At 39.0% G+C, this 16,981-nt stretch overlaps 2 protein-coding genes and 1 long non-coding RNA gene across 3 annotated transcripts in view; 2 read left to right on the forward strand and 1 right to left on the reverse strand.

Moving 5' to 3' along the window:
* Nucleotides 1-16,981, forward strand: part of LOC134748840 (uncharacterized) — a 707,412-nt gene that overhangs the window by 564,942 nt on the left and 125,489 nt on the right. The gene's annotated exons all lie outside the window — the stretch shown is intronic.
* Nucleotides 1-16,981, forward strand: part of LOC134748837 (acetylcholine receptor subunit alpha-like 1) — a 423,890-nt gene that overhangs the window by 313,245 nt on the left and 93,664 nt on the right. The gene's annotated exons all lie outside the window — the stretch shown is intronic.
* Nucleotides 4,696-5,721, reverse strand: LOC134748941 (uncharacterized). Its single transcript, XM_063683810.1, has 2 exons — nt 5,103-5,721; nt 4,696-5,042 (listed from the first exon to the last, which is right to left on the reverse strand). The coding sequence occupies exons 1-2, from the start codon at nt 5,719-5,721 to the stop codon at nt 4,696-4,698; spliced, it is 966 nt and encodes a 321-aa protein (XP_063539880.1).

Genomic DNA, 16,981 nt, shown 5'->3' on the forward strand with positions numbered 1-16,981 from the left:
ACCGACCACCAGTATTACCAGGGTGTACGGCCCACCCAAGTGGGGTGGACTCGTCCATGGCCCGCGGCGGCAGTGCCATGGACGACGGGGACGTGGTATGATAGACTTGAGGGGGTAAGCACTGTGAGTTCAGCGTCGCACACCTGCACTCACGCACCTACCCCCCCCCTACACCCCTAGCCTTAAGTAATACTAACATTATCCTTATTATTTTGTTTTGTTTTGTTATTTGTTACTTACCAATTTTATGGATACCTAATGTATCTGAAATAAAGTATATCATTCATTCATTCATTCAAAACGGGTCACTCACGTGTTGGTCCGCCAAGGCGTGCTCCCGTTGAAGCTTCTTCTGGTTCTGGAGTTTCGGAGTTTTAATTAAAGTAAACGCATTTTTTTGTGATGAAGACGTATATTTAGTACCTAATGGAATATTCGTTTTTGTCACTAAAAAGTGTGTAAAATTATTTTTAATACAGTTGCTCAATAAGTGCTACTTTACGTAGCTGTTTAGTGTGCGGAAAGTTGGTTTTCGCGAACAAGTGCTTTTTACTTTTCCAATTTTTTTAAATTTATTCTTGTTCCAATTCATGACTACTTATCGATGAGTGTTAATATTAGTTTCCTTTAAACGTCGTAATCAACATAAAAACCTACTACTGTTAATGTAAGAATACGAAAAATATACATATTTCATATTTTATTACTTAGCTCTTCATCATTATAACACGTCTATTTTTTTATATATTGAATATTGAAAAACCGTTCTTAATAAGTTTCCGAATGGAACGGAACGCCTGTCAAAGAAGAGGCGTTTTTCCTTTCTGCTTTAAGTTTCCAAAGGCAACATTCGATATGGTTTTTATAAATGTACGATACACAAATAATCGTAATTAACGATATTTGGGTAATAATAGTACATTGTTTTATATTTACAATTGTTTTACAGAACATGCGACTTTCATTGAAGTGGGTTCAATAATAATAACACCCAGCTAAACAAACACCTCTTCATAATGTCAATGTGAATGATGTCACAGAATTAATAATATAAAAGTTTCGAATTACTTACTTGTTGTTTTCTTATTTTTTCTCAAGAAAGAAGAAAGAAAGAAAATACATTTATTTGACGCCACAACATAGTACATAAAAAAAAGAAAAGCATGCAGACAAAAAAACATTTGGACGCCAAAAAGGATCCCCACTCAGCATAGTGCCGCGGCAAACCGTGGCGCTGGTTTTCTGTGGGGACCTGGCTTAATCTAAAAAATAATAATGGCGACACGTACGCCAACGACACACAAATAAAATTTACATTGACATAAAAATACAAACATTATTAAACAGAAAATTAAGACAAACAAAATATTAATAACCGCCTTTTTTAAATATATTTATAACGAAAGTTACAGAAAAACCCAACACCAGAACGAACTAAACTTAAGACTAAAACTAAAACAAAGACTAAAACTAAAACAAATCATCAAATTGCCGCGGAAATGTAAAAGTGTGTGTGATAAGTGTGCGAGTGAGTGACTGATATGTTACTGTGATGTCTGTAATTGAATTTGTAACAAGTGTGCACGACATTTCGATTTGAAGCCACTTAACGACTTCAGCGAACGGATTGGTGGAGGCAGGTCATTCCAGATCTTCGCAGCGGCGTGCCGGAAACAGCCACGAAAGGCCGCTGAGTGGTGACGAGGGCAGACAAGTTGCAGGTACCTAGATGACCTGACCTCCGAGGATCTGTAGTTATGAGCCCAGGTTAGCTTATCGTAAAGGTACGAGGGTATCTGGTGGTACACAATGCCAAACATAAGCGACGCTAAATGGACCTTTTGACGCGTGGACATCTTCAGAATGCAGTTCTTATTTATATATGGCGTTACGTGCGAGCGTGGAGGGATATCAAAACAATACCGTGCACAGGCATTTTGCACTCTTTGTATTAATCTCTGAGTACGCGATAGGAGGCGCGGCCCGTAAACTGTATCACAATAATCAAATCGTGAGAGAACAAGTGCATCGCATAACCTCACCCTAAGCTGAACACTAAGGAAGGATCTTATTTTATATAGAAGTTTCAGTCTATAAAAGCAATTTCGAACCACATTAAGCACATGTTTTTCAAACCTTAATTCTCCGTCCATAAGAAGCCCCAGGTTCTTACTCTCTTCAACACGTTCAAGAACATTACCGCCTATGTGCACTTCGAAATGACTTTCAGAAAGCTTTGCTATTTGTTGTTTTGTACCCAGTAACATGACTTTAGACTTTGTAGGGTTTAGTGCAAGTGCGTTTGCTTGTGACCATCCAGCAATGTGCTCGAGATCACCGTTTAACTTGCTAATTCCTGAGTCTATATTACTCAAACTACACGGAACGTACAGCTGTAAGTCGTCAGCGTAAATATGGTAGTTACAGTGTTTGATTGTATTTGTTATGTCACGGCTATATAATATAAATAATATTGGGCCTAAAATAGAGCCTTGCGGCACACCTCTAGATACCGGAAGTATTTCAGACACAACTGCTTTACCATTAGGGGCTTGAAGTTCAACTAGCTGGCTCCGATTGCTTAGGTAACTTGCAAACCATTTCAAGGTGTCCGTTTCGAAACCGTAATATGACAGCTTTGACAACAAGAGTGAAATATCGATGGTATCAAAAGCTCTGGAGAAGTCCAATAATGTAAGTATGGTACCTTGTCCCCGGTCCTGAGCTGCCAAAATATTATCAGTAACGTCGAGCAGAGCTGTTGCCGTCCCTCTGTTCTTACGAAAACCCGACTGATACACTGGTAATATATTATTTTTCTCTAAATAATCAGTTAATTGCTGACAAACAATTTTTTCCAGGACTTTAGAGAGACAAGGTAATATACTTATGGGTCTGAGATCTTTAATTTGAGTAGGGACAGAGATTTTCGGAATAGGACGCACCACGGCAACCTTCCAGGCATCGGGAAACTCATGAGCAGAAATAGATGTATTTATTATTAATGTAATAGCTGCCAAGGTACGAGGCAAAGTAAGAGTTAGCATGTCCAATGTGATCCCGTCGATTCCCTGAGCGTTAGACTTGAGGCTTCTAATTATCTTTAAGACTTGGCTTTCAGTAACTGGTTTTAAAGTAAACTGTGAAGAACTAAACCTATTGTACTCAAAATAAGTGAGGTGACTAATTTCAACTGGGTTATTATTTGGTAAATTAAGAAAATGTCGATTAATCATGTTTGGGTCATTGAAATGGTTTGGTAGTTGTTTCTCGTGTTCATTAAATATGTCATTTTTTAGGTTTTCCCACAATTTTTTAGAATTTTTAGCATAACAGTTCACTTTTTGAGAAAAATACGCACGCTTCTCATTACATAAGGCAGTTGCAACTAGAAGTTTGAGGTCCTTATAATACCGCCCATGCACCTCCGATCCTGTACGCTTATACTTTTTGTGAGCTTCGTTCCGTAGACTCATCATCTTCTTCACTGTTTGAGTAATCCAAGGACTATCCCGTGGCTTAATATATGTAGTTTTGCGAGGAGCATGCGCGTTAAATAGCGATATAAGGTAAAAGTTAAACAACTGCACCATTGAGCCAACAGTGGGCAAAGAAGCAATATCTTCCCATTTAATATTGTTCAGGTCCCGCTCAAAATCAGTTGTATTAATTTCCTTAAGCGGTCTATATGAAATAAATCTAGGAGCCGGTTTTTCCATTTTAATGTTGATTTTGCATGTAACAAATGCGTGCGCACTAAGGTCCGGTATATAGTCGACGCAAGTGTCAGATACCTGTGCATCGGTGCAAATCAGATCTAAAAGTGTACTACTGTGTTCTGTGAAATGTGTAGGCTGGTCAACATACTGTTTAAGGTTAAAACATCGTAAAAAATTAGATAGTTTTTGCACGCTCCCATCATTTGCATTTAACATGTTAATATTAAAGTCTCCTAGTAAAATTGTAAAGTCATAGTTTGCAAATGAGCTCACAGATTCGCTCAATGAGTCCAAAAATATGTCAACAGACATCCACGGCGGGCGATAGGCAGTACCAATAGCGACCCTCGCACCCCTAGCGTTAAGACTAAGCCACATTTGTTCTATGGGTTTTGCAACGGGATGAGTTAACACGCGCGCGTTGATACCGCATCTTACATAGTACCCCACTCCACCACCCCGTGAGCGCATATCTAAAGGTCGGGCGACGTGCTTCAGTTTGTATCCAGGTACGACGGGTGCGCGTGCGCTCTGCCCTTCCTTAAGCCATGTTTCACATATCGCCATAATGTCGACTGAATGGTTTTGCATTGCTACTATAAATTCATCATGCTTAGTACCCAACGAGCAGGGGTTCAACAAACCAACCAAAAGTTTATTTTTTCTATTTATTATTTTATTATTTTGATAGACAATATTTCGAGGCAAAAACCAACCGGTAAATAACAATTGAAGCATGGCCTATAGGACGCGGCAATGTTAAATGAAATCATTTGTATTCGTACCATTCGTAGTGTAAATAAGTGGCAAAGTGTGTTATTATTTTCAATGTGATTGGTGCGGTTATTGTGTACACTATTGGTATAAATCTTATTTATATGTTTGTTTGTGATAATAAAACTACTGCAGCTAGGTAATAATAATAAAACGTATGCACAAATTATAATATATAAACAAATGTCAAGATGAAATGTGCTCAGCAAACACAAGCACTGGGAAAAACCTCTGGAATGTCCGATTCTGAGCGCAGCCGGCGAGCAGAAGAGTCCTTGTTCCGACGAACGTACACTCGTCCATCCTTGGTCCACTGGTACCGCCAGTCCAACCGCTTGCACTCCTGCCGAGCAAGATAGAACAGTGTTCTGTTCGTTCTCGTCAGGCGCTCGTTGACATAGAACCTGCACGGGCTGCCCGGCAAGCCGAAGTCTGTAGTGTCGGCTCCACGGCGGACGCGCGCCGCTCGCAGCAGCTCCGCGCGAGGCCCTCGGCGGGCCAGCCTAACGACGAGCGGGCGCGGGCGGACTCTTGCCGCCCTAGCAGCCCCTGCAGCATCACCCGACGAGCTCCCAGCCTCGGCAGCGGCCGGTGGCTGACGGTGCGCACCCACACGCTCAGCAAACACTATGTCGCGCTCCTCAAGGTCGACCCCGAGTTTGCGAGCAACCAAGCCTACAAGGTGAGTCGAGTTCTCGTTTTGAACCTCGGGTATCCCTGTGATTTCCAGGTCATTAAGGAGCAGGTCCTGGTCGCGGTCACATAACTCAATTTTTAAAGCTGCCACGGTAGCTGCCAGCTCGCTGTCAGTGGTGGCTGCCGGGCGCTCCTCCATGCGCTCCTCCAGACACTTAACCCTCTCCTCGACGGCCCCAATACGGCTCGAGTAGCCCTCCAGCATATCGCGCAGTTCCGCCATCTCGCGCCGCAGGCCCGCAACGTCTCCGCGCACGGCTCCGAACTCCTCGCGAAGCATACGTAATTGCGCTGCGACGTCCTGCATTGAGGCGGGCGAAGGTAATTCCTCCTCCCCGAAGTCATCGCTCTTTATTGGGGTGTCTGTGTTGTCCCGTCGGGGGGTCCTGGCTTTGCATGACGGGCATGCCCAACCGACAGGGACGCGCTGCATGTTAACGCACGCCTTATGGTACACCGAGGGGCATTGGGTGCATTTTGCGACACCTGACGTCGTCATAGGTTTCCCACAAGCCGCCGCGCAATTAACCATTTTGAAATATTTTGAATACGTGACCGGTCAGAATAGTTTTACAAATTGTAATATTGCTGGATGTGTTACACTCAGACTCACTTTCACCGGGAATATTTATACTAGGTTTATGTTATAACACTTAACTATTTTTATTGTTTCAAATGGTGGGTACACTTTTCTTTTACACTCTCAACTGTATTAAAAAAACGTCGTTCGATACACGTGCGGATATGTCATTCTTCACTCGTCTCGGCTCGTGGCAAGATATCTCGGTACTCGTGAAGTAATGACATACTTTCCGCACTAGCATCGAAATATTAGATTATTTTAAACCGGGTCACTCACGTATTATTAAGTCGAATAGCGAGCTATACGTGAGTGACCCGGTTTAAAATAATCTAATATGTTTGAGTCTCACGGGAGTTTTATAGCATCGAAATGTACTATTTTCTTTCAGAAATGGATAAAAACTAGTTTAAGTATAAATAAAACAAAAAAAAACCTTTTTTTGTTTTCGCAAACAGCTGCTACTAATGTTAACAAGCCTTCACGTAACAAAACAATATCGTTCGCAATTACCACTATCAACGCCCGGCATAATTCCCAATTCCTAACCCTTTGTGCCCTGGACATATACCAACATGTGCCTATTATATACCTTATCTTCATGCAGTAAGGGTTAGGTACATTCAGTCTGTACCTACATATCATCAACCGAGTTAACTGAGAAAGGTTTACGACCTTATTTCAATCACATAAGGTATATTATTTATCTATATTATTCGACGGTCAGTTAAGAGGGAGCTAACACAAAATTTTAGTTTTTATATTATTTTTTATACGTTTTAGCAAAGAGGAAATGCCATTGAAAAACTATATTTGCAAGGGACAGAAGCAGACTTTAACCATAAAGTTAAAAAAATTATTTGATAGAAAATAAAAAATCTGGTTACCACTCTCAACCCCTAAATTTCCCCCTGAAATAAGAAATAAGCGATTTTGACTTATTTAAAATATTAGTGGTGGTAATTGCTGTAACTGTTTCAAATTTTAGGTATCTACGTCAATTTTTCTCTGAGAAAAAGGCATTTAACTGATTTTAAGACCGAAGTGATCACATAAGTGTTCCGTTTGTCAAAACAAAGTTTTGCACGGAACACTAAAAATCACGAAAAGATGTATAATGTTCATTTATTATCAGTTGTATATCATACCCTGCATAACATGGCAGTATAACTTTAGTATATAGGGTAAGCTGGTAGATCAGCTATACCTTGCGTACTCCTATAAGAGTACGCATTTAAAGTTCAAAACATTCTAAAAAAAATAATGATAAGATTTATACATACATACATATAATCACGCCTATTTCCCGGAGGGGTAGGCAGATACCACGGATGTCCACTTGCTACGATCCTGACATACCTCTTTTGCTTCCTTCACTTTCATAACATTTATTCATAATGATAAGTAGGTAATCTTTGCCATTATTCAATTAAAATTTAATCATCTTCCATAAAATGACATAAAAAGTTGCAAAACTAAGATAGTTTTCTAATAATAATAACAATTAACAAGAATGGAAATTGCGTACTCTTACAAGCCCTATTGTATAAGAGTATCCGTTAACGCCGATAAGAGTACGCGGGTCGTGCACTACATTACTTTACTTGCAGAGGTCACAATAGTACATTATTGTCGAGGCTCGGAAGTAGCTACTTGCTGGCTGAGGATTCGTTTTAAACGGACGACCTTGGGAGCCAGTTGAAAATTAGTAATTATTTCGGGTGTAAAACCCCGCGCGGTTCAATTCTTCCGTCGCAAGTTTCGCGCGGCGCGCCACATATTTTGTTTCCTTAATTTCCTGGCTTAACGCCCCCTCTTAAGGGTTGTTGTTACACCGCATGTTAGCACCGCATGGAGCGAATAGCCATCACCCAAGCATGCAAAATGCATGGAACCAGCTTGTAATTTTAGAACAGAGATGGGTTTTGAATATACAATGAGGTGCAGCCACATGAAGTCGATGTTATATTGATACTATGTAGTCAATTTGAGTACAGTCGCCGTCAGATATATCGGAGCGTCCGAGGTGCTCACAAATATCTGAACACGTCTCTATTGTCAAGGCGTTAAGTGCGTGTTTTAATATTTTTGAGCACCTCGGCCGCTCCGATATATCTGATGGCGACTGTACATAAAGGTAGAAGATTTTTTTTTTGTTTCATCGTATGGGTTTTATTACACATCTTGGTCGATTTAATATGTAGTTTGTTTTAATTGGAAATTTTACAAAAAACCTTAGTTTAATGCTTCACCAAAATGCGAAGCAGGCACATTTAAAATCAAGTAACAAGCAGCATTAAGAATATAATATTATTATGCGTCTTCAAACTTCAACATTTATTCAGCTTATGAGTATTTGCTGCCTATTGGCCAAAAGGGCACTTTTATACGTCAACATGGTATTTAAATACAAGCAAAAAAAAACACATCAACTGCGTGTGTGTCTTAAATTTTTTTTATCCATTTAACCGATTCAATTAGGGTAAACTCGCATTATTTGATGACACGCCTAATTCGGTGATACAAGTTTTGAAGCATGACACCCAGGAAAGCTAGAAAATTAGGGCCTTTTAAATGGGACCTCACGGCTTCACGGCTGTGGCGGCTTTTCCGTGAGGCCCATTTAAAAGGCCCTTATTCACTAGCTTTCCTCGGTGTTATGCTTCAAAACTTGTGTCACCGAATTAGGCGTGTGACCAAATAATGCGAGTTTACCCTACTTATTAAGTATGTATTATCTTATTGTGCCCTATAACGTAAGAAGGATTTAACATTAAAATTAATGTCATTAACGGGTCTAATGCCCCGTTTGTATGCGAAGGTGAAATTCGGCCGAGCTTGCCGGGAACTCTTATGATTGTAAATGTTTCAATATCCTTTAAAATCTTTTAAATAGGCAATCATTTTCCGTAGCGAATACTGAAAATTATTATTCTATCCGCAGCTATCTTCCAGCTCCGTGGCTCGGTGCGGCTCCTTGCGGGTTTAAAAATGCATCGCGGATGCCACTCCACGATAATTGGCTCAGCGAGAAATGTAATCAGTCGTCGCTATGAGTTGCACAATTTTCACAAAGCTGGGGCATTAGAACTTCCTGTGGTGATTATATGAGACTTTACCTGTCATATTAAGAAAAAGGTTTAACGCAACATTTCCTTCAAGCCCCCTCCATTAGAAGTCGCATTAGAAGTTTCGCTTCAAAAATTTGAGCGTAAACCTCCTTCATAGTTATGTTCGCCTGGTACATATATGTATATTCAAACAAGTATACAGAGAGAGAGAGAGAGAGAGAGAGAGAGAGAGAGAGAGAGAGAGAAAGAGAGAGAGAGAGATAAGAGACCGTGCTGGTCGAGCGAAAGTTAACTTTAGTGAGTTAATAATAGAGTATAAAATTAAATTATATATGGTAGCGTTAAACGTTTAACGCAACCTTGTTGGAAGTAAAAAAACGGCCAAGTGCGTGTCGGACCACGCATAATGAAGGGTTTCATATAAAATCTCTCTGGATATCGACATTATGGAAAATATTTTTACTTATTTGATGTATAGGTATTAACCATAACTAGGCCCCTTCATTTGATTTGTTTATAAGAGTTAGGAGCCAGAAGCAAACTCCATACACATTTTTACCCGTTCATAACTGTTACAATAATTATAATTTCGAAAAAAATCGATTTCGAAGAAAATACATAACTACTGCGGTTAATATACATTAAATTGTGTCAAAATGTTTTCAATATATTAAAATCCAGAAGGGAAAATGGGAATTACGTTTGTATAGAAAGGCGGTTTCGCGCGGTCGTCCACTTTCGTCTTAATGGCTCAAGTCTCAACCGATCACCCTTTACGTTATTTGTTCCACAAAAATCAACCGGACATAAAGTCCAGTTATCACTTTAAGTGCAAAAGCAACTTAAATATCATCATAAATTTTAATGAAGTCATTTTTTTAAATGAAGAAGAAGATCGGTACCAAGTAAGCCAGTAAGTCAAAGTCAAAGTCAAAATATTATTTATTCAAATACCTAGCACTTTTAAATTGTCAAGTTTTAAATATTACCTTAATATTAAGGTGACAGTATCAAAATCCTAATCTCATCCTAGCCTAAAATGACAAACTAGTAAATTATATAATATTGTCTTCGGTTACCGCGATAGTTACTCATAAAATAAAACTATGAAAGCGGATTATATCGCGTATATTGAATTTATACATCCCGACGTTTGGAACCCTTTACAGCGTTCGTGGTCAACGGGCGACTGTAGTAAGAACATACATAATGCACGTTGTACCAATTCCAGACAGTACCCTAACCAATTCATGTGATTACTCTCACTTCGACAGTTTGCGAGTAACATATTCCGGGACAGTCCCCGCGAGGCTGTAACGTGGAGACACCGAGTGCTCGGTGCCGGGGGTAAGATGCTTGGTGCATACGCTATATGAATATTTGAAGGATAACCGGATAAAATAATGAATGAGTGCAGGTTAAATTGACTAATAATGTCTTATCAGAATATTGTCTTCGGTTACCGCTATAGTTACTTATGAAATGAAACTATAGAAACGGATTATATCGCGTATAATGAATTTCTAATACATTCCGACGTTTCGAACCCCTTATAGCGTTCGTGGTCAACGAGTGACAGAAAAAATATATTTACCTAGCTATCAACGGTGTAAAGGGTCCGAAACGTCGGGATGTATTATAAATTCATTATACGCGATGTAATCCGTTTCCATAATTTTATTTTATAATGTCTTATCAGATTAAAATCTACTGGATTTTTTTATACTTAACATTTTTGCGCAAATATAAGTGTTTAGCCCAAACCGTCCAAATTTCACTTGTATTACGGCAATGTCTCGTCCTTTTATAAGATACGGCATCATTGTATGGGGCATATATTTCTTATTTTAGGAATGCTTGAAGAGCAAAACAACTTCAAATTAACTACAGTTTTATAGTAAACGTTCAAATACATATAATAAAGAGACCTGTCTTCAGTTAATTGGACGTGTACATGGTGGGGATTATTGTAAACGGGACAAATTCCATATAACTTGTATGAAACTTATACCGTTTTACACTAGGGACATTATTAAATAAATTTTATCATATACTTACTTACTTACTTACTTACTCCTCTGGCGCAGCGACCCAAAGTGTGTCTTGGCCTCCAACACGACAGTTCGCCACTGATCCCGGTCCTGTGCAGTTTCTCGCCAGTCTTGGACCTGGAGCTCGCGCAGATCAGCGTCCACCACATCCGCCCATCGGTACCTAGGTCGCCCGACTGGGCGGCGTGCTGTCGGTTTTCTCTCAAACGCTCTTTTCACCGCCCGATCGTATCATATACACCCGTCTGAAATTACGTGGAAATTACTCTTTTTACAGGAGAGGAAAGCGACGGTTTGTAAACTTCCAAATTTATTAACTTAAACGTCAAACCTTCGCAAAACTGTAGCGAACTGATCACAAATAAAATCTTCTTTTTAGGGTTCCGTACCCAAAGGGTAAAAACGGGACCTACTAAGACTCCACTGTCCGTCTGTCCGTCTTTCCGTCTGTCTGTCTGTCACCAGGTATCTCATGAACCGTGATAGCTAGACATTTGAAATTTTCACAGATGATGTATTTCTGTTGCCGCTATAACAACAAATACTAAAAAGTACGGAACCCTCGGTGCGCGAATCCAACTAGCACTTGGCCGGTTTTTATATAATATGTAATTACAAAATAGTACCTACCATTTAGTAACCGCCAATCAACATGTACTAAATTATCTCCATGCCCACGAATAAAATCACACACAAACCTTCGCAAAACTGTTACAAATAAAATCTTCTTTTTTATATAATATTACGTAGTTTCAAAATAGTACCTACCATTTTGTAACCGCCAATCAACATGTACTAAATTATCTCCATGCCTACGAATAAAATCACACACAAACCTTCGCAAAACTGTTACAAATAAAATCTTCTTTTTTATATAATATAACGTAGTTTCAAAATAGTACCTACCATTTTGTAACCGCCAATCAACATGTACTAAATTATCTTCATGCCCACGAATAAAATAACACACAAACCTTCGCAAAACTGTTACAAATAAAATCTTCTTTTTTATATAATATTACGTAGTTTCAAAATAGTACCTACCATTTTATAACCGCCAATCAACATGTACTAAATTATCTCCATGCCCACGAATAAAATCACACACGGCGATTCGATTATCCCTATAATCCGGTTAAATTCCGCTGTAAATGGAGTCGCAAAGGATCTTTGTGACAACCGAGCGCTGGAGCGAGAATCGATTATCGCGGATATTTCCGAGGACAACCTGTGCATCGTGATCCGGTTTAAATTTTTTGGGCTTAATTTAATAATCATTGCACTATGGTTGCGAACATGTCACGCCCTCGCCAGACAAAGAATGAAGGACTTTGGAACAGGCTATCTGGAACCAAAGGAATTCAAAACGCTACCGAAGGTCCATCATCCGGCATATGGAGATGGTGGGGAAAGCTCTTGAGTAGCGGACGGATATTTCCTAGGGGGTAACTGCACAAAAGATCCCTATGGATCGAAGTGTATCCGCAAGGGCCCCCGAAACTATAAGATAAGATATAAGATGGTTGCGAACAAGTACAGTAAGTGCTCCAACGTAAGCAATCACTAGCTGTATAGAAAAGTGGATACCTACTTAACCATAACCTAACGGGCACCGACTGAACCAAGGCTCCAAGAGTCTGTCTTTAAAATAGAAAAGATCACTTAAAATAAGAGTAAAGGTCATCCAATTCTAAATTAGTGTATCGCAGCATTGTTCAAGCTGCCACGGTGATTAGAAATGAAGAGTAGGAAACTTTTTTACTTTTTGGATTGTAACTAAGATTCTGAACTCCATTTATCATATATGTATACTTAGTTATAGTACCTAGTTAATAAGGAATCTAATAAGGAATGTTTGCATGCTTCTTTAAGTAAAATGTACGCATGAAATAAAACTATGAAAACGGATTATATCGCGTATATTGAATTTATAATACATCCCGACGTTTCGAACCCTTTACAGCGTTCGTGGTCAACGGGTGACACCCGATGACAACGAACGCTGTAAAGGGTTCGAAACGTCGGGATGTATTATAAATTCAATATACGCGATATAATCCGTTTTCATAGTTTTATTTCATGAGTAACTATCGCGGTAACCGAAGACAATATTAAAATGTACGCACTTAAAATTACCCACTGTCCAACTATGTTTACCACTACATTTTTCAAATAAATAAATAAATATCATGATCACTAAAAAACTCAAGAAAATTTCACTTGTATTACGGCAATGTCTCGTCCTTTTAAAAGATACGGCATCATTGTATGGGGCATATAGGTATTTATTATTTTAGGAATGCTTGAAATGCAAAACTCAGCTCTTTTTCAAATTAGCTACAGTTTTATAGTAAACGTTCAAATAGTGTGTTCTAATTCGAAGCTGTTGGAGTGAGAGTCGAAATTGGGTCGTGAATATTTCCGAAAGCATCGAGCCGTAGGTAAAACTTTTTCTTTTATTCTCTTAACAGTGTTGCTGAACTAAATGGACTAAGACTAGCCTTTAGTTCTACAAAAATCGTAAACGAATATTATGACAAGGGTTTGAAAAGAATATCTTTCATTTTATTTTATTTCATCATTGGCTTATTAAGTAACAAAAATCATGTAATACATGCGTAATACATATTATTATCTATATCCTGCAATGGCATATAGTTACTTAGCTACGGCAACGATTTTAAAAAATAGTTGAGTAGCCGAGTTTTGGTACTAAAACCTATTAAATAAAGAATATTTGGGGACAATCTTACAAAGATCGATCTGGCCCCAAACTTAGCAAAACTTAATCGAATTTAAACTGTTGTGAGACATACTTACATACAACAACAGCAACACAAACAAACACATGTGAGTCTAAACCGTAAAATTATTTAATGTAAACAAAACTTGTACTATGGGTGCAATTAAATACATGGATAACATCCGTAACTCAGGAACAAATATTCATGATAAAACTGATAAATAAATAATATTGGATATTCATACACAAATAATATACTAAGTCCCACCGTCTAAAAGCTTTCCAAGCGTCAAAATGAAATAAAATAAAATAAGTGTTTCGCGTCAAGACTGTAAAGATACTTACTGTTCGGGTACACCAGCATTACTGCAACGGTATCACAGCCTAATATTGCAGTCGGCAGTAAATGTCACGCTGCATACTGCAGTAATCCTGGTGTAGTATGAATCCGAACGGTACCTTTAAGCTAACATCGGCAAGAAATATAGTTGGTCAAACCAAATTGGCAGTAAATAAGAACAAAAAAAAACTATATCCTTTTCTTTTGGGTGCTAGTACAAAGATAGTATGAGTCTCTCTGCCTATATGTTTGAAATATATGATAAAACTCCATAACCCGAATCGAACCATAGATTAATCCCGTACAGGTGTGCTATCAATCCCGTGCCCCCGAACGGCCCGAGCCCTTTCCCAAGTATTACTGCAACAGTATCAAAGCCCAATATTGCAGTCGGCAGTAAATGTCACGCTGCATACTGCAGTAATCCTGCGGCGGTAGCACGGTCACATTTTTATCGCTTGTCACCGTGTCTGTCACGTTCTAACAAGTATGTAAGTGCGAAAGTGACGGAATAGCGACAGGCGATAAAAATAGAACCATGCTGCGCCCGCTGGTGTAGTATTGTAGTATGAATCCGAACGGTACCTGTAAGCTACCATCGGCATGAGATAACACATAAAACTCCAAACCCGAATCGAAACATTGATTAATCCCGTACAGGTGTGCTATCAATCCCGTGCCCCCGAACCCTTTCGCGGCCAATTGGGCGTGACAAATGCACTGCCCGTGCCCGCTTAATGACTCAAGTTAATTTCGGGCCCTATTGACGTTTCGGGTCGCGTGTTTTATTTCGGCTACGTAATAATTAAAGATGCGAAATGAAAGGGTTATTTGATAGATGGATGACGGCAGCGCTGAGTTCCATGTTTTTTTGGCTCGCTTGTTGACTTAATTTTTATCGCAGCGTACTACGTAGGCGAACAATACGCGAACGCGAAACGAAACGATCAGCTCGGGAGGAATCAATACCTATAGAAGTGTCCTACGTGGGCGATCTCGTTGCGAACGCGAACGCCGTGGGCCCGCCGCGCCGCGTCGTTTCGCGTTCGCGTTCGCTTACGTAAGGCAGCGTTAAGGTGACGAGGATTTACTGTGTTGAAAACTTAAAGAAACTATAATCGCGTGTTATAATGTGACTTCTGCCTCATTATATTTAAAAAACATTTTACTTTTCACATTGTTGCATGTCCAAAAACACTGATAAAAGAAATTTTCCCAAGAACTAAACCGAACTAGACGTATTTTCACCCTAAAAACTCTTAATTATATTTCTCAAGCTTCATTCTTCAGATATAAAAACCAGGTAGTCCTTTAACCTACTAGGCAACTCATCGCATGTTTAAAGTAGGTAGCAAAAACTTTAACTCAAACAGGTCTATCCCTACTTTTCCTTGTTGGGGCGCGCGGCTTGCCGCCATTGCTCATTCTTTATTCTTGCGAGGCAACGAACGCACGTAAAATCATAATTTTGTTTCAAAGTCGTTTAAAATGCCTATACGTAGTGCACTTAGTGCAGACATTATACGATTTATACGAGAATACGAGATGTAAGCTGTGGGATTATTCGTTTCGTATTCGTTGTGCAATATAAAATATATTTGTTATTAAAATTGTTCATCATCCTGGAGGTTAGTCGAGAACTAACACGAAGGAATAAATCATCCTGGGGGTTGGTCGTGAATCAACACGAAGGAATAAATCATCCTGGGGGTTGGTCGTGAATCAACACGAAGGAAAAAATTATCTTGGGGGTTGGTCGTGAACCAACACGATGGAAAGTTTGTTCGTACTTCGAACACCGATTGCGCCCGGGGGTTGGTCGTGAACCAACCAAAGGTTTAATTAAGATCGGACAGCGCGCAACGAAACAAAGGGCCCTAAATAATCATATTGTCTTGTGTTAAAGGGACGAAGGAGGCTTTCTTTTTATTTGGTTTTAGATGGCCCAATAGAAGAAACTCAAGCAAAATTGCCGAGTGATAATAGATTCTTCAGATCCTGAAGAAAAATCAGATACTTACTTAAGTGTAACTATTTTAACTATTTTTGTAAAAAACTTACACTTTGTGATCAAATACCTTGCATTTACTTTGTACCGCGCGGGCCGTGAGTCCACGACTGGTAACTATAAACCTGGGGGGCGGCCTAGAGTCGTCACGAAGATAGAACTTGCTTGGGGTTGGCCGTGAGTCAACAAGATAGCAATGCATAACACAATTTAATAAATCTATAGCAGCTCTCGATCAAAACCACGCACATTTTAAAACACCAAGTTCATGTTTTTCTATGGGCAATAAAGAATTATCTTTTAAGTTCAAGTTCAAATATACTTTATTCATGTAGGCCTATTTATGTAATCTAATACCTTACGGGTTTTATTTTGAAAAACATTCAAAGTCTACCCTCGAATTAAAAATATTTCTTTTAAATTTTTTCACCAGCGCTCCGCGATTCAGTTTTGATTTGTGCGTGTCAGAGACACGTCGGTCTAGCTGCCGAAATGTTTGGTACAAGACTACATTGCCTTTTAAAATAAATCCTTACATATAAAATATATTTGGATTTTTAATATCCAATTATATGTGACAGAATAAATTTTACTCACACCTAACCCATAGTACGGTATTTTTATCCGCCCAGAGGTTGAATTTGAATAAACACGAGACTACCTCGTAAATTTATAATTGAAACAATACAATAGTACCTATATTGTTTTTATATTACCCACATAAGTATAACTTGTCTCTAAAAGTGGGAATTGTTAACGTACCTACATCACGTCACGTGATGTGAATCTGATCGAAATTCCTTAACTTAAGCTGGATAAAATCTCTTTTACCACAAATGAAATGTAATAAACTAAGTGGTAATACCCTGCACAATGTATATATTTTGGTGACCATTTTTGAATGTTTATATATGCATATAACCATACAAATTATCGGGATACGTACGCCAATATTGTTATGGGATACATGAAAATATAAATATATTTATAATACCGTGA

Source organism: Cydia strobilella, chromosome 17 (genome assembly GCF_947568885.1).
Source record: "Cydia strobilella chromosome 17, ilCydStro3.1, whole genome shotgun sequence".
Lineage (NCBI taxonomy): Eukaryota > Metazoa > Arthropoda > Insecta > Lepidoptera > Tortricidae > Cydia > Cydia strobilella.